The sequence below is a fragment of the Oryzias latipes genome, chromosome 5, assembly GCF_053564925.1.
Source record: "Oryzias latipes strain Hd-rR chromosome 5, Olatipes_Hd-rR_3.1".
NCBI lineage: Eukaryota > Metazoa > Chordata > Actinopteri > Beloniformes > Adrianichthyidae > Oryzias > Oryzias latipes.
In genome coordinates, this window is record NC_136241.1 from 22,759,028 (window position 1) to 22,782,642 (window position 23,615).

The 23,615-nt window shown below is 41.6% G+C and overlaps 1 protein-coding gene across 4 annotated transcripts; it reads left to right on the forward strand.

Moving 5' to 3' along the window:
- Positions 1-1,096: 1,096 nt before the first annotated feature.
- On the forward strand, positions 1,097-22,149 carry LOC101162116 (3'-5' exoribonuclease HELZ2). Of its 4 annotated transcripts, none has more exons than XM_011475228.4 (20): positions 1,097-1,237; positions 3,704-5,163; positions 6,445-6,622; positions 6,753-6,860; positions 9,266-9,774; positions 9,866-10,504; positions 11,163-11,961; positions 12,074-12,146; positions 12,299-15,653; positions 15,755-15,840; positions 15,976-16,113; positions 16,179-16,340; positions 16,434-16,578; positions 17,513-17,629; positions 17,715-17,907; positions 19,752-19,901; positions 19,973-20,182; positions 20,715-20,871; positions 20,983-21,150; positions 21,876-22,149. In XM_011475228.4, the coding sequence occupies exons 2-20, from the start codon at positions 3,806-3,808 to the stop codon at positions 21,974-21,976; spliced, it is 8,646 nt and encodes a 2,881-aa protein (XP_011473530.1). In that variant the 5' UTR covers positions 1,097-1,237; positions 3,704-3,805; the 3' UTR covers positions 21,977-22,149. The 4 variants fall into 4 exon arrangements, with proteins under 4 accessions (XP_011473530.1, XP_020559022.1, XP_078803638.1 ...); XM_020703363.3 differs by lacking the exon at positions 1,097-1,237 and adding an exon at positions 2,216-2,339; XM_078947512.1 differs by lacking the exon at positions 1,097-1,237 and adding an exon at positions 2,428-2,565.
- The last annotated feature ends 1,466 nt before the right edge of the window (positions 22,150-23,615 follow it).

Genomic DNA, 23,615 nt, shown 5'->3' on the forward strand with positions numbered 1-23,615 from the left:
GAACTTCGTGAATGTCTGAATATTTCCTTTTCCGAGGTCTAGTGATTCTGGTTCTTTGTGTCAGATATCATTGTAGCCTCATTGTTTCACCTTTCAGCAGATGGGACTCATACATTTAAACCTTATCTGATTGATCTGCTGATGAACAAGACGTGGCTCCACGTCGACATGTTTGAGCTGAGTAAACATTCTGGCAGAAAACAATGAAAGCTTGAAGGCATCCAGGTTGAATTTCCACAAAACTGCAGGAACTGTTGAGGTTCTGAGCTGAGAGCTGCTTGGTGAAACTAACAGCAACAAGACCCAAAATGCTTCCACTTTGATCATCTATACACATTGGAACAGATGTATAGGTTGCTATGCAATGTTTTATTCACTTTTTTAAGGTGCTTTTTGAAGAACTTTGATTTTAACAGAAAAAACAATTAATCGAGTTTGGAGCATGATGGGTGGAGGATGGAGAAAAGGAGCAAAGGTAAATAGAGATTACAGGTGGGACCTGCCCAGAGTGCATGTTGACCTCTGTACATCTGAACCACACCTCTCACCTCTCCTTTTTATTTGATTTATTTTACACAGTATGTTTTCTGCATTTGTTTATTCATTTCCTTCATTCACACATTCATTCCGTCACCTTTTTTTTGGGTGAAAAATAGTATAAAGGCTATTTGTTTTTCTTTCACGCATACTGCAGCTGACAAAATGTGCCAGTTCTCTGGAAACTCTGAGTCATACAGGTCATCATAAAGATCAGACTTTATGTGATTGCCTAAACAAGGAGCAGCCACTGTGTGTCTAAACCTCTGACAGGTGTGCATACAAACAAATAGTTGTGCAAAAAAATGTCACAATAGAGAGCTAAATCTGCATCTGTGCAGATCTCAGTGCTCCAGCAGGAGCTGCTTTGATGATAGACTACTAGCCAGACGAATTCTCTTCAGTAAAACTGGCGAGCAAGACTACGATTAAGTCAGACACTTTGAAAACTGGTTCGATAGTTCACTGAGTTAAAAAAAAAAAAAAAAAAAAAAGAATGAAGTACAGGAACAGCAAACAAGCATAAAGTAGTGCAGGCTAGTTAATCCTGATGATAATCGCGTGTGCGTGCCCGCGTGCACGCCAGTTTCCTTCAATATGAGAAACGAAACTTAACTGGAGCTTAAAAGGGAGACAGAGGAAGACATCATTTTTAAACCTCTAGAAAGAGAGAGGGAGCGCACGAGCGCGCGTCACTCAGGTGAGTATTTCATTATTTATTTATTTATTTGCTTTTATTGTCGGACACCGGAGCATGTCTTCATCATGTTGTTACGCTGGCGTACAAAACAGGGTGTGTCCCCCCCACCAACCCCCAACAGACAGAGCGATTTCGTGCCCGGTGGGTCTCCCCGTGAGCTGCTCTTTTCTGATGGTCGGTGGTGGACAGGGTGCGTCCCAGTCCTCAAAGTAATCCTTTCTATCCCCCTCTCTTCGTTAAAGAGGAAAAGATGGGAAGCCCTTACTAACAAGTAGATAATATTAACATCGATTTGCAATTTAAAGCATCACGTCATTGATAATACTAGAGGTGTTTTTAAACAAACCCCCTACCCCTCTCTTTGCATAATAATGACCGATCAGAACCTTTTCGCTGTTTTATTTGGGAGAGGGCTTTGATAAAGCGTTTAGAGAACAGGTCAAACCAAAAATAATTACTTTTAAATAAAAAGAAAAAAACAGTAGTTAGCCTAAATATGATGGAAATTAACACCATAAAACAAAATTTGGCAATACAATATGAAAGATTCTTTGACTTAAGTTTCTAAATAAGACATTATTTACACACTATTTGTTACTAAAAAAACAGTTAAATCCTGTCACCTGTCTCAGCTTTGTAATAACCTTACTTTTATTTTTGTTGTTGTTTTTACAGCCCCCCCCCCCCAGCGTTTATTTGAAAGAAAAATATATATACATGTACAGTTTATTGTATTGTGGTCCTTATTGTGTGTCATAAATGTTCTAAATACAGTTTTTTTTAAGATGCTGATATGTCTGTATGACGGTGGAGATGGGCATTTAGATTCTCTTATATTGATAACTTGAAGTCTGTCAGGAAATACTTTGAAGTTGACATCTTTTTTGAAATTTCACCACTATGCCACGGGTAAGCGTGCTAGTTGTTTCCACCTCTTGGAATGCATTAAATTCACAATCGAAAGCCTACCTACCGGCGACTACGTGTCAAGTGATCATCGCAGCCAATCGGATCATGTCATTCACTGCGTATTCTCAACCAAGCACTTTCTCAGATGTGCTCAAAAAGCCAGCCCACAGCTATGGAATGAGTGACCGAAAAAGTAAGAGAGGGGTTACTCCCCCCCCCCAAATTATGTACTACAATGAGCAGTATGTGACGTGGCAGCAGCAGCGGGTTTAAACGTTTAAAAACAACGCACAATGAAACGATTAAACATCACCATGGAAGCAACCAGCAATCCCCAGAGTTTCCTGCGCCACCTGCTGTCTTTCAGAGGGCACTGCAGGAGAGTTTTACAAAAGAAAGAGATCCGATGACGATAAACTGTAAGCGATCACAGATTAAAAGACCATTTTTTTCCACGTTCACCATTTTTTCCTTGAGTTGAAAAACTCAAAAATTCACACGCTTATTATATGTTTGAGAAAACGACCGTTTTGTTTATAGAATGCTATCAGTTGGAAGTAAAAACAGAAAGTAAATTTAGCGAAAAACAAAACATCAAAATAGACTGGTGATGAATGGTGGCATATTGGTATGGAATTACATAGAATATGTAAGTATAAATGTGGAAGATTAATACATACGGAATATTGAAAGTATTGTATTTATTGGACGCTATGTATTAAAACAAAAAATGTAGGTGACACCCACCCCCGAATGGAGGTGTCTGGAATGTAACATAATTTGTCTATTCTGCTATCTGTCTATTATGGCAGATTATTTGTTTTTTCTAATCCTGGCTAGTTAATATTTTATTAGTAAAATTTTATTGTCATTTTATAATTTTTTTATTTTGTAGAGGATAGTATACATTTGAATGTGTGTGATTTGAGGCCCTGTGACGGACTGGCGACCTGTCCTGGATGTCCCCTGCCTTCGCCCACGAGCAGCCCAGAGACCCCGAAACGGACAAAACGGGTTTAGAAGATGAATAAATGAATGAATGGCATACATTTCTATCACAAATTGTTTGTTTTCTTTGGTAATTTGTTTAGCATGCAATTTTGGTGCCATATTAAGGGGCTTATTAATTAAAGAAAAAAGAAAAAACAATAAGACTATCATTAGATTTCTTTTGTAAGCAATTTTTTTTACTAGGGAATATAACCTCTTGTTTATGGTTGGTGTTGGTCGTGTAGTAGTTGTTTTATACAAATCATATATCAAACCGAAACAAAACCGTGATCCAAAAACCAAAGTTTGAACTGAATTGTGGGAAAGTGAGTTATTGCATTCGTAGTTATTATTAGTCTTGTTTTTGTTTGATGCTTAATTTATGCAAAGGGATCTAGTACATGCCATTTAATACAGTAAGCACAACAACTGGAGCAACAAGCACAGATGTGTAGAGTCAATTGATACTGTCTGTGTTGATTTTTATTCATCGTCAGTGTTTCATCTGTAAAACTACTTTTTGCTTTATCTTAATCAAAGACTATACTAATCACTCTGTCTTTTCAGGTAACAGACAACGCTGGAATTTCCAGAACTGAGCACACAGCATTGTGAAGGCCACCTTTCCCTGTGCACTTTTACTGATTTTAGGGACATGAAGGTATCAGAATGGCAGAAAGTGGCTCCACACTTTCGCCTCTTTCAATGACACATGACCTCCGGCTTGGTTGCGATGAATGTTGTATCAAGAAGAATGAAATTACATTTGCTTTAAAAGGACAGTTTAAACACCGGTGCAAACGGAGCATTCTTCTCTGCAAGACTAAAGGAGGGACAGTATGGAGGCCTGTTTCTCCACGACCAACATTTCCAGTCCCAAGAGTTTACGAGGTTTGTTGGCACTTTCAGGAGGGCAGAGGCTGCACATGGCATGGAAAGCACTGTACGTTTGCACGTAGCACAGAGGAAGCCGCAGTGTGGATGTTTGAGAAGCAGTATGGGTTCAATCACCAGCTGCTTTGCAACCGACTGGCTCTTCCAGAAAGCCTTCCCCAGCAGCCCCCGGAGCAGCTGGGGAAGGACCTCTTTGCAGAGCTGGAACTGAAAGTTGTCTGTGATCTGTGTGCCATCAAAGTCAAGGAGATCACGTACAAAATACAATCAGTTGTACATGAGTGTAAAAGAAAACTGCTGTTGGCCAAAGGGAAATCCTCCGAAGTCTGGCGGCCTGTCTCTGAGAGGCCCACGGGGGGGAATATTGGTCAAAACGTCCTTTACAAAGTATGTGACCACTATACTGAGGAATCTGGTTGTCCAAAGCATCTGCTGGGTCAGGGATGCAGCTATGCCAGGACTTATGAAGAAGCTGCCGTGTGGAACTACACTAAAGAGAAACAGATCCTTCATGTTGATCTCCTAAGACTGGTGTCTGAGTCGGAAGGTGTGCCCTTGACTCCAGAAATCGCAGCGAAGAAGATTCTGCAGCAGTTTTCTGGTGAATTCATGGAGCTATGCAAAGACTGCTTCCATTCCCGCCCTCAAACGCAAGCAGGAAAACGATGGAGTAACTTCTGCTCTGCGGATGCATCCCACCTCTGGGATCCAGTCCTAGTTCACCACCCATTAGAAACTGGTACCAAGTGTGAATACAACCAGGTTCGCCCGCTTCGACCAAATTGCACGTTCAAGTACTGCGGACACATTAGAGCGGGGAAGCCATGCTGGCACCCGCCTGGCCACTGCCTCTCAGCCCAGAGTGAGGTGGAGATGGCCGTGTGGAAGGCAGAGCACAGTGGCCTCGATGTTCGGCCTCACCTGCTGCAGCTGAGTCAATCGAAGTCTGCTCGGTCCAAACAGGTCACCATGTACTGCAAAGTCTGCCTGCTAGAAATGACCTCCCCTGAGAGTTTTTACCAGCACTGCGCCACACAGGAACACGCCCAGCTCCTCGCACACAACACCACTGTCAGGTGGAAAAAGCGCCGACCTCCACACGGCCACAGTGAAGAGTTCTGGCTGTGCGACAGGTATGACTGACTCCTTCCTTCCAGCCACACGTCCATCCATCCATCCATCCACCAACTCAATCTTTATTTTCACAATGCGAAACTAAAAAACAGATAGTAACCCCCTGAAACCTCTCACCTCCTGGAAGGCCCACACTTATGATGTATGGGTGATGCTGTCTTACAGTGCCTTTGCCAGAATTATCATTAGTAAGGTTTGAGTACTGGCCCTTACAGACTCCATGTGAATGCCGAATCTTGCTATTGCGTGCGAGCCACAGACACGCCCCATACAGGTTTGCCCATTTTTCATCCACAGAATAGCCGTAAAAGCAGTTGGGACAAGGGGTGTGACGATAAACGCATCACCGCACGTTTTTTTTAAAGTTTTTTTTTTTTTTTTAAGTTTTGCATATAGTGCGTGATTGGAACTATAATAAACACATTAAACACATTTATCTTTGCTGATAATGTACTTTTTATGCTAGTCCTGTGTACAGAATTCAGGGGCTTCTAGAGGAAACCTTTTATTACTGTTCTCCTTCACTCCCTGCACATGGCTCTCACACCCTCTACGCTGCACGCGCTCCCTCTTGCGCGCGCGGTTTCAGCAGCACATACACATCCTCATTCTACAACAGAAGTTTCCTTCTCACGAGGAAATACAACACATTTACTGCGCTCTAATTATTAATTTCCTTTGTTTTCATTTCCATTACAAGCTGCGTGCATTCTTGAGTGCGCGACACGGCCGCCAAACACGAACGCGCACTGTTGGATTTCCATGAATATCACTACATGTTTTGTTTGGGAACTATTTTGCGCAGCGCAAAGTTATGTGTCCGTATAAACAAAGGCGGAGCCTCCTGCCCCGTGTTCTTCATGGGTGTCAGGCTTCACGGCTACCGGAAAAGTGATAAAGTGTCTGCAGTCTCGTTCATTACTGGGCAATATATAATATTCTGAGAGATGTCTGTACCAGAGAGCACAGGTGAAGCCTCGCTTGCAGCTCCAGAGCGGTCTGCTGCAGAAGAATCAACATGCACCCCCAACACACTTGTGCGAGCTCCTTCCTTGTACACACGCAGCGCTGACATACATACACATAGTCATTCTACAACACCTATATAGTTAGTTCATTAGTTAGACAGGTAGTAGTTAGTTGTTAGTGTTATTTGTTAATAAGGAATACTGTGTTGTAATTGTATTCACTTGGAAACCGTGCCCCCGGTGAACATTCAGAATGGGGCTGCTGACAGCTCAGTCATATTTATAAAATCATAAACAAGCTTTTTATCTCAGACCACAGACATGCGAGTATGGCCACAACTGTCCCAAAGCTCATTCCCAAGAGGAGCTGCAGGAGTGGATGATGCGAGCTGCAGAGGAGAAGGAGATGAGGAGCAGCATTGAGACTCAGGGCTTTTTGTCCTACAACCAGAGACTCCTGGAGGAATACACTCAAAACAGCAATGATGTTGTGAGTATACAGCTTTAGGATAGTGTGTGAACTGCAGCTAAATTTGATGTTTCATTTAGGACGCCAGCTAGCTCTCAATAGTCCTTTTCCAATTAAACCAAACCCTTGCTCTTCATCTTCTTTATTTCAGCTTTCTGAACAGGTAGATGATGTCAGCATCTTCTGTGATACAGATCTAACAGTGGAGCGAGAGAACACGGATGAACCACTGAGGTGGACCTTCAAAGTTGAGACAGAGGTAAGACTGAATGATCCTATGCTTCCCAGGAGAAATGCAGTCAAGAAGATTACTTGTGGCTAAGCTAAACATAAAGTTTATCTATGGCTTAAGGTAAATAAAAATAAAAGTTGCAATCATAACAGGAACATAAATTTGGCATTCAAAAGAAAAAAAAGTCTATGTTTGCAGACAAGTGATCCTTGAGACAGCAAATATACATAGTTCAAGGAGGCACAATGATAGAGCCTTGAGGGACTAAGAAAGAGTTAGGGTGCATTCAGATTGGGTAAATCATTTGTTCCAGACTGAGTCTGGTTAATTCTTCCCAGATTAAGTTCTAAACCTTGGCTAGTGACCCCAGTACTGAGGAGATGTTGGGTATGAAGGTAGGCTATTAAGTGTTTATGACATCTAGATTGTCTGGAAAACAGTGAGAAGCAATGTGTGCCACGTAAATCTTTTTTTAATGAGCCTGCATACATCCAACCACATTTCAATGAGTTTTTTTGTCTCATTGTTGTGGTGTTAAGGCATTCTTTTTAATGAACTACAAGGTAGCTTTTAGGAAAATGTCACAGCAGCGCGTAGGCATGTGACGTGTAACAAGATACAGAAAACAAAACAGTGTAGCAGAACATGTAAGAAGTGTTTTCAGCTGTGTTAAAATAAACGTTCTAACAAATAGTTGGACTCTTTTTCTGTCTGATAAAGTGACAATCGTTGCTTTACATTTGCGCGCAACTCGCTGGTTCCTTTATTCCTAATCTGTCTACATCACGTGATCACCGGCTACAGTTGCTGTTTTGGTTCAGTTGTTGTGCTCCGAGGAAGTATTGTTTTCAGACTGAATTAAGTGACCCTTACTATATTTTTCGGACCATAACTTAAAGTCCTTGAATTTTTTAATACACAGACTGCTTTTTGATCCAGTGCACCTTCAGTATAAATTCTGGTTGTGGTTACTGACCTCAAATGGATTTTCTGTGGTAAATATTGCTCAAAATTCTGTCTTTTAGTACGACTTTGGTAAACTATGAAGCTTGACAGATTTTTGTGGCATTATGGGTATTGTAGTCAGGTGCCTCATGAAGTGATGGTGAATGAGTTCAATAAAGTTTGACTTATTTGACTGGTCTTTTTTAACTTGATGTGCCCTTAAGTCTGAAAAATGTTAAATTTTTAAAATTATAAACATTCAATTTTTCCTTTAAAGGGCCTATACTGTATAAAATTATCTTTTTTTTCCTGGCTATTAAGTGTATTGTGTAGTATGTAATGTTCATTCCTCCCGAAAAAAAAACCCAAAGTGGTATTTTGATCCGTTCACAAACTTCTGAGTATTCCTCTAAAAACCTGCACTTTGAGCACCAGCCCCTCCCAACTAATAATTACATAGTTGAGGAAAAGAGAAAATGTTTTGGAAGGATTTAGGCCGGCAGAGAAAAGCTTGAATGCACTGAAAGCCCACCTCTGACTAAAAAAGGCAAAAAACATCTCATCAGCCTGGGATGCGTTAGGTTGTAGCTTGAGTTTATTCACTGGAACAGAACACAAAATATGGTGTTCCTTCTTGAGAATCCTCTATGGGGCAGAGGTGTAAAGTACGGAGCCCGTGACCTGACATGGTTAAAACATAATTTGTTCCCACAAAATGATTTGTTCCTACAAAATGCCCCTATTCGACCTGTTTCTGATCTTTTCATGACAGTCTGAATGATACAGATCCGATATTTTCAAATGTGACCCCGGCCACTTGGGTATGTGGTACTGAATCCGATACGTATCCGATCTTTTGAAATGTGACCTGTGTCTGAACGGCCAGGCCACATGTGTCCGACCCGTACATCATTGATACGCTACAAACGTCATAATTCTGCGTTGAAGTAGGCAGGAACGAGAACATAAACATCAACGACGGCGGACGATGCTGCTGAGACCAGTCAGTGGGAGGGAAGCGAGGCCACCGATTTGATTCATATTTGGGGTGACAGCTCTATTCAGGCCAAACTCGAGGGCTCTTATCGCAAGCGGGTGGTTTTTATAAAAAATTTCCCGCAAAATTTGTGAAAATAAATGTAATAATGCAAAAAGAGCTCCGCTGTTGACAACACTGTTGTTGACATCCATTGTTAACGTTAGCCACTTCCGCAAACTAGTGACGTCATTCACCGTTGAGTACTCTTCTGCGCATGCGGGTCACTTCTGAGCATTAAGCCCTGCAGTGTGAACGTAGCCTAAAGACTGAACTATCCATTGTAGTGACTTCCTCTCAGCTGAAGCAAATCAAAACATGTTTGTTTTAGCATTTTATCCCATTGCACTGTGCTCGGACATGTTGATTGGAAGGTCTGATTCCCAAATGTGTAATTCATTTTGTTTATCTATTGCCTTGGATGATAAAGCTTCACTCTTGTTTCCCACAGAGACAGCTGCTGCACGTGGCACTCCTGAAGCAAGAACCTGGAGCTGCCTTCAGCCTCAGTGACAACAGTTCAGCGATGTACTTACCAGGAAAGGAGTTTTGTAGTGAAGACATGTGCTTCAGCATCACTGTGTCCTTCACATGCAGCCACCCAGGCCTGTATGAGCAGTGGCTGGTGCTGGATTTTGACATGAGGCCAGTGCTCGTAAGAAAACTCAAGGTGCGAGTAGGCCTCCCTCCTTTAGATGACGATAAACCACCAAGCTGGAATACAGGTGCTATGTTTCATAAAAGAGAGCGCTGGCACAGAGAGAATAGAGTGATTATCCCCTGTTTATCACGACAAGAAGAGCAAGAGAAGTTATCAAAAGAGTACAAGCTTCCTCAAATGAGCTCTTTCCACAAGGACTCCCAAACTAAGCAACCTCTTTTAAACAACAAGAATTACAAGGAGTGGATGCATCACTTCCTTTTTGCTGAGGAGAAAGCACAGGACCAGATTGTTTCTAGGTAGAATGCATATTTACATCCTTTTTCATATACATGTTAGGAATTTGCATCCGTTTACTAATACCCACTGTGTTTTTCTTCTTTACTATAGACTGAACATTTGTGGAGAACTCACAACAATGGAAAAACTGATGCATCCTAAGTTTGGGATGGAGTTTCCTCTTCAAGGGGAATTATTTGGTGTCATTTCAGTTCCTTGCAAGTTGACAGTGGATAGTCCAGAAGGTCTGGTTCTGAAGCAAAGCATCAACTCAGTTTTAGTTGCCCCGGTAAACACAGACCATCCACAAACCAAGGTTTATGAAGCCAGCATTCTGCCTCTCAAAACCAAAGAAAGCCAGATCCATCTGAGACTGTCCAAGCAATGCTGCTCTGATTTAGCACTCAAAAGCAGTGAGACGTATGAAATGGAGGTGCAGTTTCAGCTTGATCGCTACAGCTTCTGCATATGGCACAAAGCGGTGGATCTTCTTCCTGACACAACTAGAGTCCTGCCCAACTTTGGGAACTGTGGGGTTCCTGTTGGCAATGTAACCTTTGAGAAGCTGAACCCAAAGCAGCAATTAGCTGTTGACTTCATTCTGGGGGACTGCAACGGCAAAAAGTTTGTGGCACCTCTTCTCATATATGGGCCTTTTGGAACAGGAAAAACCTTTACACTTGCTACAGCAACCAGGGAGCTTTGTAAGCATCCTCAAAACAAAGTGTTGATCTGCACCCACACCAACAGGTAACACACTCCACTCAAAAATGGTCTGTTCGAGTTACATTTCATCCAAAGTATATATCCATACACTAATCCATACATCCATCTATCCCCAGACGCTTTCTTTAAGAAAGTAGTTCACACAGTTGCATTACTAATTTTTCAAAAACATATTGTCAAGTTGATGAGGGCAAGGACTTCTGTGGAATTGGCTGTATGGTGGTATAGTGGTTAGTGCTCTTGCTTCACAGCGCAAAGACCCTGGTTCCCATGGGCCTGGTGAAGGCCCTTGGGTTTTTCCAGCTGCTAGGTGTGCAAGGGAAAGTGAGTGTGACAGACCCATTTCAGGGTTAGATCCAGCAGCCCAGTGAGAGTGAAAGGGATTCAAGGGGTTCTAAAAGTGGATTGACAGATAAATTTCTGTGGTCAAGGAACATCATAACATCAAGCAAATGTTAATTATTTGCTGTAAATTCTACTTCCCTGGCTTTCTCTTTGTTGTAGGGTCTATTCGAACAAAATAAGCAGTGGTGATCAGAGAACAAAAGGCAACACATGACAGTGACATAACCTGAGGGATAAATACCCCTTTCTTTCCTACCACCTACTGCTTTTTCTTCAATTTTAGGTTTATGATGTGTTTAATTCCAAACTTTTATGTGACTTTTTTGGTATGTTTCAGTTCGGCTGATCTTTACATCAGAGACCATTTCCATCCAATCATCAGCAGCGAAAAGGAAGGACTGCAGCCGCTTCGTATTAAAGCAAACAAACAGGGAAGGGCTTTGTTGACCACAGATGAGATCACTTTGAAATACTGTCTTCTATCTAAAGACAAACACCAGTTTCTTCCTCCCAAAAAAGATGATCTGGATGCCCACAACATAGTTGTAACAACTACAAGCATGGCAAAACATTTTCATGACCTCAAGCTTCCAGAGGGATATTTCACCCACATTCTTATTGATGAGGCCTCTCAGATGCTTGAGTGTGAAGCACTGCTGGCTCTAGACCTTGCTGGGTCAAACACCAGGATTGTTTTAGCAGGAGATCACATGCAAATGGGACCCCAGCTCTTCTCTGTGGATGATGACCGCCGTTCAGATCACACACTTCTTACACGCTTGTTCCATTACTATCAAGGCCAACTCTGTGATGCTGCCCAAAGCAGCCGCATCATTTTCAGCGACAACTACCGCTCCACTAAAGAAATTGTGGAGTTCGTCTCCACCCATTTTTATGTTGGTAAAACTAATGTCATCAAAGCTGCAGGAGATGTCTCACCTCCAGCAAATAACCATGCCCTGAGATTTCACCATGTTAGGGGCGACTGTGCCTTGGACAGATTTTCTATGTCTTGGTGGAACATGCAAGAAGTCGTGGAAGTGGCAAAGGTGGTGAAAGACATTTTGGAACAGTGGCCATCAACCTGGGGGCAGATGGAGCAACGATCTATCTGCATCCTGTCAGAAGGCGCCCAAGTAAAAAAAATCTTCTCTTTTGCCTTACATTTTACAAGGAAGAAATTTATTGCAGGTTATTGCTCACGCAAAAGCAAATTGATCATTTTCTCCTTTTTTTAATGGCTTACAGGTTTGGAAAATTAGACAAGCGTTGTCAAAAACCTTCCCTGAAATTAATGTTGAAACTCTGGCAAATGTTCAAGGTAATTTTTCCTGTGGTTTTGGTTCTACTACAATTGTTTCCATGACAATGTTAAACATAAACTGACATAAACAATGGTAGAGTGAAACCATACTTACTATGCCTTCCTGTTGCATCTGTCTTTAAAATGCAACTCTCTTTGTGTGCTCACAGGGAAACAGTTCAGAGCAGTTATAATGACAACTGTGCAAACCCGGGACAGTCTCCAATCTTCACATTTGCCTGGTCTGCCCCTGTTTAATGATGCCCGTGTGCTCAACACTGCAATGACCAGGGCTCAGTCTCTGGTGGTTGTAGTTGGTGATGCTGCTGCCCTTTGCAGCTTTGGAAAATGTTCAGGAATCTGGAAAAGTTTCATAGACCACTGCATCTGCAACAACAGTGTTGTACCACAGCATTATGCCAAAGACTTCTTTGAAAGAGATGTTATGGAAACTGTCAGATTTCAAAAGCATGAAGCTGTGAATGACAGCCATATTCTCAATGATGCCATTCTTCAAGAACTCAAAGACGAGTATGAACAGCAGCAAACAGAAAGCAGTTCAGACGAAGAGTCAAGTGAGTCGCAACATATCCACAGCGACGTAGAAGAGCTTATTAAATTATGTGAAACACAACCAAGGAAGTACATACGGGGAAAGTTCATCAGGGAGGTGTACAACAGAGGCCATGTCGAACTATTCAAAAAACCATGGAAACGTATTAGCATTGAGGGTCAAGCAAACATGAGACAGGCGTTCACTGGAGATGAGGTGGTCGTCCAGGTAGAGAGAGAGGAACAAAACTCATCAAAGGGAAAGGTGGTTGGTATCATCAGAAAAGACGAAAACGCCCGTCAACTATTGTGCTTTCTTGAGGAAGAAGATCACACTAGAAGTGTGAATTCTTCTAGCAGATTTGTCCTAAAGAGAATGATACCTATCGATAAAAGAGCACCCAAGATATCCATATGTATCAACAAAAAACAACGCAACTTCATTCCAGTTTGGGAAGAGAGTGATGGGACTTGGACTATTCTACACGCTAAGCATTCAAACGAAGTCAGAGACAGGATCTTTGTTGTCCAGGTTTTGGGCTGGAAAAAACAATGTTTTTATCCTATTGGAAGAGTTACAGATATTCTTCCAGAAAGTGATGATGAGCTGTTGAAAAAGGAGTTTGGAGTTGCAGTCCCTTCATATGAGAGCTTTGAGTTGACAGAAAAAGATGTAACTGAAAGACGTGATGATTTAAGAAGTACAATTACATTCACTGTTGACCCACCTGATGCACAAGATCTGGATGACGCTATTAGCGTCAAAGATCTTGGAAACATTTATGAGTTGGAAATTCACATTTCAGACGTGGCAAGCTTTGTGGGTGCAAACAGTGATCTGGATAGTTATGCAGAAAAACGGGGTTCTACATATTACAACAGAGGGAAAAAACCTACTCACATGTTTCCTGAAGACTTGAGCACTGGATGTTTCAGTCTTCTGTCAGGCCAGGATTGCAGGGTGATCTCCCTGATGTTCAGAGTAGAAAAAGAAACGCATTCAATCCTTGAAAAGCCCACATTTCATCTCTCCCTCATTAACTCTGACAAGCAGCTGTCATACGAAGAGGCAGAGAAAATCATCACCGAAAGATACACTGAGAGATCCAGGTTTGATACAGTGGAAGACTGTTTGACTGCAGCCTACTGTTTCGCCAAAACCCAAAGAAGGACTCGACTTAAAGACTGGGCTTATTCTCAGTCTGATGACGATAGATTGCCTGGGAGGCGCAAAGCTCATCTGATGATTGAAGAACTAAGTGTGTTATATAACAAACATGCATCTGAGTATTTGACCGACTCCATGAAAACCAGGTTATGCACACCCCTCCGCTGCCAGAAGGAACCAGATCCTGACAAAGTGGAGGAATTCAAGGAGAAATGCAAACATCTGATCCCCCTTTCTTTTCATGTTAAGCCCAAAGTTCCAATTGACGAACCAACCCAAAGACTTGAAGGCTTTCAGGTACTCACAAAAGTATGGACATGCATCCAAGCAGCTGCCAGAGAAAACGACCTTGACAAAATGGTGGACCTTGTCGCTGCAGATGACATTCATCCTCTGCTTCAGCCAGTCATCAATCAGTTCAAGCGGTGCTCCAATAAATCTTATGTGATCCGCTCAAGCTCCTGCAAAGAAGCCACGGTTGGACATTACTCTCTGAACATAAAATACTACACACAAGCCTCATCACCGATAAGACGGTACATGGATATCATCTTGCAAAGACTTTTGCACTGTGTCATGTGCGACAAGGATTGTCAATACACCCGGAATCAGATTACAGCAATGTGTAGTCAGTTTCAGGAAAGCCTCACCAAAGCCAGAGCCTATGAGCAAAAAGCTGAGGAGCTGGCCTTTACAGTCAGTACAAGACATCAAAGTTCCCCAAAGCTTGCTTTAATCGTTCATACTGATAAAGAGGGAGACGGTTTTGAAGTGACATTTCCCTTCAACATGAGCGTGTTTCACAGGACTATGTCAATCATGTACGCAGACTTGCAGTTAGAGGACCAGCCTCTTTTTAATGAAGTAAATCACGCTGTCACTCTCACGTGGAAAAAACGCATCTACATCGCAGAGTCCTCAAATGTCCAGCTCAACCTGAACACAATACTGGACTGTGGTCCATGCGTCAAGATTCCTCTGGCAGTATGGAGAGATGCAATGGAGGCTATTGAAAATCAAGATTTAGATTGTGCAAAGTCTCTCTTATTGCAGGTGAACACCCAACCATGGGAAAACCCCATGCTACAGCCTCCCACACCCCTTTCCAAGACCAGTGCTTGTTCCACAGAAAAAAAGCTAAGCGAGTCCTGGACTAATGTGGACCTCCAGTTGCAACCAGGGGACCGCCTTCAGGTCCAGATGACATCTGAAAAAAGACGAGGTTATCACATGCCCACAATTCAGCTTGTGCACATCAAAAAACATTTTGAGATCTGTATAGACCACGTTCATAGACCCGTTGTGTGCTTCTCCAAACCTTCAAATGATCCGTCAAGGTATTTTTACAACAATATCAACCAGTATAAAGAGATCTGGAAACCATTGTGCGAGATGGAATCAGCCTCAACTGCTGTAGATGATTGTGAGAGTGTTATCATTGAGGACCTGGAGATAAGCTTCTCTCAAACACAGTGTGACAAGCTGACAGGAACCTTCTTTCTACCAGAACTGTGGACCAGAGAATTTGAGTTCAGCCTTAGACATTGCTTTCTTTGCATTCGCAAAAGAAATTTAGAGCTGACTGCTGCCTCTGAGTTTTCTACACAAGTAGACCCAACTCAATTCACATGGGTGGCACATGGAGTCACAAGCTATGTGGAAGAGAAAGAAAAAGACCAAAAAAAAGTTGGAAGCAAAGTAGACTTCTTCATTAATCACCTTCCAATGGAAAACATTCCGAAATGTATTTTTCAGAGCAACACTTGTTTCACAGTTGAAATCATCCCCAAACTCTTACCAGACATGTAAGTTTCACTTCAGATCAGTTGGAATCCTAATTTCTTTAAAGGTAAAATGTTTGTTCCTTCACTTTAAAATGGATGTCCCTATTGTTTTTATACTGTAGCCGGAAAGAGGGCGCAGTTGTCAACCTTGAAAAAGCATGTGATCTGGTCAAGAGTATAATTCTCCGGAAACGCATAAAGACACCAGGTAATCAGTCATTGTCTCTTAGAATAATCAAACCGATTTCAGTTTGATATGTCAGAAGAGGTATTTTTAAGTTGTCTTTAAGTTTTAAGAAAACAGATGGTATTTTTAAAAATCATTTTTACCTGGTATTTGCAGTTGTACAATACAGTATGCTGAGATTTCAAGTCAAGAGAAAAAAACTGCCAGGCGACCTGCCGGAGCTTAATGACAGTCAAAGTCAGGCTGTGACAACAGCCATCAATGAACCCTTTACACTTATTCAAGGGCCACCTGGTAAGAGCAATGCTGGTTTAACATCTGACAATAATGTGCAAAGTCTGAGCTCAATTTCCTTGCAGGAACTGGAAAGACAGTGGTTGGTGTGTACATAGTGCACTGGTTTCTCGAAATGAATTCTAAAACCCCACGGATCTTTGATGACCCATACGACGAACACAGGAACAAAAAAGAAGTCATTCTCTACTGTGGCCCATCCAACAAGTCTGTTGATGTTGTTGCAGGCAAGTTACTTTATGTGCAGTAAGCTGACCTGTATTTTAACATGGCATGACATTAGAGAAGTTTACAATGCTGACTGTGCTTGAATGCTGCAGAGTACTTGATGAGGTTAAAGGACAGCCTCAGGCTCCTCAGGGTCTACAGTCACCATGTGGAAATGCTTGACTACCCCTATCCAGACAGCACCCTCCAGTTTTCACCAAAGACCCTCCGCCAAGATCGCTCTAAACCAGAGCTCAGGTACAGTACAATACTTACTTAATTATTGTTTATGTATTGATTGATAATTTACATATGGTACACTGTTACAACAACTATCAAGCTGAATGAAAAAAACAAACAAATCCTAGCACATTTTATTATGACTTATTTTAAAATATCTGTTGTAAAAAACATGAAAAAAAAACAGAGTGCTGATGCATAAAACAAAAATCTAGGAGGTAACAGTTTTATCTGGAGCAGATAGGGAAATGTACTCAGGTTCAAAAACACATGATTTGAGTTGTAATCAGTCTTACACAAACACTTAACCATCAGTCACAGTATTATGTCTGCTAATGGCTTAATGCCTCCACAGGCAAATTCCTTATAGACCCACTCCAATGAAAATCCTGTTTGTGTTTTTAACATGTTCTTGTGGCATTTTCTCATGAAAAATTAAGATCAAAGTTGCATTTCTGTGTATTTGTCTATTTATATATTTGTGAATCAGGAAGAACAGATGAAAAAAAATGAATTTGGAAAAAGCTTGTAGGTGTGATCTAGAACCCATAACAGCAATCTACAAGGTCGCTGCTCTGCTCCATTCTGATGCATCCACTTGTAGATGTAACAAGGAGCCGTAGTCAGGAGGATCAAAGTGTAGTACTTTACTGAGGACACATGGAGAGGTAGGCGGCTGGCAGACGTGGGTCAGAGTAGAGATGTCAAGCTCGACACCTCCTTCTCGACACTGCATCGATTTCTTTTATTCAGAAGTGTCGCTCAGCAGTGAATCAAGTAGACGCCAAATCACATAACCAATGGAAACGAGGCCTTGTTGCGTCAAATCTCTTGTCAAGCACATTGACAGGCTGTCAATGGTCGAGCTGACGTGTGATTTGAACAGAATAGGTGCTGCACTTTACCCAGGCTTTATAATGGAACAAAACATTAATCTTTGAAATCTTTCCAGGAGCATCACTCTTCATCACCGCATGAGAGAGAATCCAAATCCTCATGCAGATGACATCAGAAAATTTGATGAACGTATTAGACGTAATGAAGACTTCACTCAAAAAGAAATTGAGGAGTAAGTTACAGCGCCGTTTTGACGCTTTACATATGTAAATGTCATATGACAGTTCTAACTGTGTGAAGTGTTTTTTTACTCATAGATACAAAGACCTTCTTAAAAAAGCTCGGGTGCATGAGCTTGAACAGCATGATATCATATTGTGCACGTGCACACAGTCGTCCACTCCCAGCCTGAGTCGGTCTGTCAGCGCACGCCAGATCCTCATTGATGAATGTGCAATGGCCACCGAACCGCAGGCACTGATACCACTTGTCTGCAACAAACCGGAGAAGGTGCTGTCCTCACTCTGCAGTCTTTGCACATCTTTAACACAGACCAGTCCATAGTCTGCATTGGCTCCCCTCTGTTAATATAACCTTAGAAGTCTTTACAGGACTTTAGTTAAATCTCCATCCACTTAACTGAACACTCTAAAAACCTAACTTTGTCACTGAGAACGTTTCATGACCAGGGAGTGAAACCAAAACCAAAAGTAGTGGCTAGCGCTCTAGCCTAACAGCGAGAAGACCCTGGTTGTGAACATTGGCTAATACCTTTCTGTTAAGCGTTTGCATGTTCTCCCTGTGTATGCATGGGTTTTCTCTGGGCACTGTGGCTTCCTCCCACAGTGAAAATATGATCATTCTAAATTGTCCCTAGGAAGTGATGGGGGTATTTGATTACAAAGTAATGAATTAATGTAATTTATTTACTTTTGCCGGTAACAGAGAACGTAACGAATTACAGTTCAAATTTCTGTAATAAACTATAGTTATTGGACTGTAGAAACCCTCGTTACTTCATTACTTAGGTTTCCTAGGCTTTGACATTTTTTCTTGGTTAAATGAACAGAAACAGAGATTAATGAAGAAAAAAAATCTGAGTTACTGGCGCACACATGCACGCATGTGCATGCAGAGTTGGGGATTGGTCAAAGCACAGACATGGCCTCATTGCTGCAGTCACTTTGCTTTCCAAACTGGTTCAAAGATGAGAGGAAAAGAGATGCTGCAAGGACTCTTCTCATCCCGAGGAGCAGCTGGTGAGCAGCAGAGCAGAGACCCGCCCCATTTAGTGATGTGTCTGTTAGGATGAAATGACTCTAGAGCTGCTCTTTGGTGTCACGAGCCAGTTTCCTCCTCTGGGCTGGTTGTTCCTATTCTTTCTCTCTTCCTTACTCCCCCCCCCCCCCCCCATCTAAGCTGCATGTGATCTGTCAATAGGAGTTTGTCCTAAATGTGCTCCGTGTGTGTGTGTGGGGGGGTTAGTTCAACAGACTTGCAACAGTGTGCAACTGTGCACAAAAGACAAATGTAGAGAGAGAGACTGGTGCAACTCATTTTGATGGAAAACCTAAAGTCAACGAAAAAATTGACATAGTTTAGATTTGATAGATATAATTTTAACTTCATGGATATCGACATAACAGTTTTTTTTCCACATCTCACTTTGAGCAGAGGGATAGACCACATATGTTTAAACTTATTTTTGTCATTTTTGTTGTTGTCTGAATTCTAATATTGCCTTGAACCAGGTTCATTCTTTGCACAAAAACATTGCTTTAAAAATAAAGGTAATAAAGACAATGGATGTTGCTTGTGCTGTTTTTCCCTTGAGAATTTGTATATGAGCGGAACAAAAGTAAAGTAAAGTAATGAGTGGTGAATTGCTTTTTCAAATAGGTAATAAGTAAAGTAATTGAATTACAATTTCATCCAGTAAAGTGATCATTTACATTTTAGAAGTAATTTACCGCACACTGTCCTAGGTGTGACTCTGAAAGTGTGTGTAGGTATATGGCCCTGCAGCAGGCTGGCAACCTGGCCAGGGTGTACCCTGCCCTCGCCCTACAGCCTGATAGGCTGCAGCAGCCCCCTAACCCTCACAGGGATTCATCAAACAAAAGCAGCTGAAGAACACCCTGTACTGCCACAGCAGTATGACTTTATATCCCACTGTTTTCCTTATGTAGACCTTTTTGTCTTTTAGTTAGAAGTTAGAAGTTGGCTAATAAGCAGAATTGGCTGTCACTTTGTCAGCCCCTTAGTGGGCGACACATGGACTGCATGACATTCGTGTCTTGTTCAACATTTGTGGCTGTTTTACCCCATATACTTACCTTTTCACATGCTTTTAGGTTGTTTTGATTGGAGACCATAAACAGCTCCGACCCATCGTGAAAAATGAGAGCGTGAAGAAACTTGGGATGAGCAGGTCTCTCTTTGAGTCCTACTTCAACCAGCTCAGTGAGAAGAAGGCTGTGATGCTGGACACCCAGTACAGAATGGTGAGATGATCCCACCTGCACCTTTCGACCTGCACGGTGACAGAACACCCTCATATGGTATTCTTTCACAGCACGAGGACATCTGCGAGTTCCCATCAGAGAAATTTTATGAGGGAAAGTTGAAGACTGCAGTGGAGCCGGCCGCTAGCGTCTTGCGTGTTGACGGCAAAGTGATGCCTGTGGTCTTTGGTGACATAGAAGGGGTGACCATCAAGCTGGTGGTCAAGACTTCCAAAGGCAACAACAACTCCAAAGCCAACTATGAGGAGCGAGACCAAGTGGTATTGCTCTGCTTTTTTACACTACATTTTATGCTCATAATATCCTAAATCCTTACATCCCGGCCCTTTTATGCACTATGTTGTCATGGTGACGGGCTTAGGGGTCTTTTATGGTATCTCAGAGGTACTCCCTGCAAGCCACTTCTGTCACATAGTATCATTGAGTTTTTAAATGAAAGACACTGTCTTTTAACCTCACATAGGTTGAGTTTAGTTAAACAAGATTAATGCTTTTATCAAATGTGCCCACAAGTGGCTAAATCCTATTTGCTAATACAATTTATGCAGACTCCAGTCTCAGATGTCCTTGCCAAAAGTTTGTCCTCTGTGTTTTTGGTTAATTTCAAAGGCTGACTTCTGGATCTGTCCAATAACTAAAGACAGAATTCAGCTTCAAGAGGACAAACACTGGGGCACATGCTTGATTTAAAAAATAATCAACATTACAGTAACAGTCAGGAATGCATTGTGCCTTACTGAGGTGACCATACCTGTTGAGTGTCTCTCAAGAGCTGACTTGTCTGTTTTGCAGGTAAGGATCGTTACAATGTTGGTGAACAAAGCAAAGGTGGAGCAGAGAAGCATTGTGGTTCTGTCGCCCTACAATGCTCAAGTGTCTGAGATCAGAGAGGAGCTTGGAAAGAACAATTTGAAACAAATTACTGTGACCACTATCACAAAAAGCCAAGGTTGGTCTTTGTGCCCCTTCACAACAAATCCCTCCCTCTGAAAACACATGTTTCCAACTTGGTTTTTATCTTTGGGTTGTCAAAAAAAAATACAAACAATTTTTTTTCTAGGGAGTGAATGGAGATATGTCATTTTGTCAACGGTGTGCTCGCTCTCGAGCAAAGAGATCGTGCGTGAGCCTGACGGGGGCTGGTTGTCTAAACACATAGGCTTTGTGGGGGACCCCAACCAGATTAACGTGGGTATCACCAGAGCCAAGGAAGGCCTATGCATCATAGGTGAGACGTCTCCCCCCACCGTGTGGGTGAGGCAGGGAAGCATAACATTTTACTCCTCATGTCACCCTTCAAGACACGTACATACTGACTATCTGTGGCGCTTTCAAGAACGCACTGAACGGGGGTTTTTGTACGCGCTTTTAACATACGTTCAAATATGCTACCGCATTCTAGCACATGTACTCCCAGTTAAAGTCAAAGTGGTGCAGATCTTTTGAATCTTGCTCCAGGCTTTTACTTTCACAGCTCCATTCCGATACATGAAGTGAGTGTAATTTAATGTTAGCCAGACACAGACCACAATTATTAATTTCTTCTTCATGATCGATTTTCTACCAGTTGGCCCCTCTGTTTTAAAAAGGACGCTAATCATACGGCATGATCGTATCCAATCCCCTGATTGGTCAACGTTAAACTGGTTTAACTTCCAACCTACGCTCAATTGATGCATTTTTTTCTACATAGAGCCCAAAAACAAACATAAAAATTTGATTTGGGATGCCTGAAATCCGCATATGTGGATGTTTACATAGACTTTTTTTTGGAAGTGGTCACTCGAACGCACCTTTCCAAACACCGTTGTAAACGTAGCACAAACGTAGTAAAATGTTCACAAGCAGCTGTGCTTCTGGCTTCTTCCCACGGTTATGCTTCATAGGTTTTTGATCTGAAGATGAGGGAGGGTGTTTGTCAAAATAGTTACACTCTGGTCTCTTCTCCTACAGGAAACCAGAAGCTGCTGGCGTGCAGCTCCACATGGAGAGCCCTCCTGGCTCACTACCGATGTCGAAATGCCGTGACCGAAGCAGACAAGATCTCAGTTTAAAACAGTTGCTGATCTCCAGCCTTCTCCATCCAAGTTTCATTGAATGAAGATGTTTGTCATCCAGCAATGATAGATATTCCTCTCTTTGAGACAGAGTGTTGGATTTTAAAAATGTTTCTTATGTTTTTTATCAGCTCTCACAGATTTTAATTAAAGTTTAAACTCTTAAAAAATTACTATGCTTGTGTCATTCAGTGGGGATCTGGGTCATGGTGTCCAAAAAGATATTAGTTTGAACCCCATTGGTGTTCATTTCTGCTGAAGTTCTTAAGTGTGCTCAAATGTCTCTGTCCAAACTGTCAAAGCTCAACAATGACCTCCTCAGTGGCAGTCAAGATGACTCCCTCTTAATCAGTTTTGACCTGCACATTTTGAAAGAAAGCATGGAAAATGTATTTTATAAAAAACGTGGGCCGAAGGGTCATTCAGGACTAACTGCAGAACATGTAACTCTGTAAAAATTCAGTGTTTTTTGTGATCACAAGCTTTCAGATAAAGATGAGCATAGTCATGAAATTGAAACTTTGAATAAAATCACAAATTTATAAGTTTTAAAATAATAATGAATAAAAAAACACAAGTTGTTTGTTTTCTATTACTTTTATTTTTCCTTTCATATGTTGACACAGAAGTGTTGTAAAAAGACAAAACTCCTCGTCTTTAAACCTTTCACTCAGAATTTCAAAACCAAACAGACTTTCAAGGTGAGTGGACTTTCTGTGACATTCAAACAGGCAGATATTTCAGAGACGTCTTGACCTGCCCCACCTCAGCTGGCTTCTGCAAGTCTTGAGCAGCAACCTTTTTTGTCTTTTTTGTGCCTAATTTTGTTCTGAGGAGATAATATGTTTTAGGTTTAGTGTATGTGGCTTTTCAAGGTTTCGTACAATCATAGAGTACAAATACCTGACTATTAACAAGCAATAAAATAAACTAAACATTGGAACTATAATATTAAAACCATTTGACGCTCAGAGGCAAAACCCGGTTTTGTTTATAAAAAAAAAATGATTGTTAAATGCTCAACCATCTACTGTTTCTCTGAACTTGAAGAAAAAAAAATAGCTTTAGTAACGATAAGAGGACCGACTACTCTTTTTAGATTAAATCGATGTAAAAATTATAAAGACAAGGTTCAAGTTTTAGAATAAATCAAGAATTAGTAAAGGAAGTGTTTTTGTATTTTTTTTAATCCAGCACACATGCATCGATAAATTGTAGGCCCTCTCCCAATTTAAACTTTGGCCCTTCAGTTTAGCCCTGTAACTAACCCTGGACTTGTCCTTCAAAACAAGGGGTTAGGCGTCAGGAAATACCTACAGCGTACATGAATGCAAAGTCTTCAACATTTTCAGCTATTGACTTAAAGGCAGTGATGGGCATTTTGTGCCCTGACTTTCTGTGACTTCATTCTATCTGTAATAACATGCCTCACAACATCAGCTAAATCAGCCAATGCTCAACAATTCATACAGTCTCACTGTGAACACAGTCAAAACACACATCACTGTGACATAGTAGCCTGTCCTATTAAATCTATCTTTAATAGACTTTACAATACTTGAACCTCAAACTGGCTGAAAAAGGATTGGATAAACTTTACCATGATGTACAGCATTGCCAGCAGCTGAACCAATTG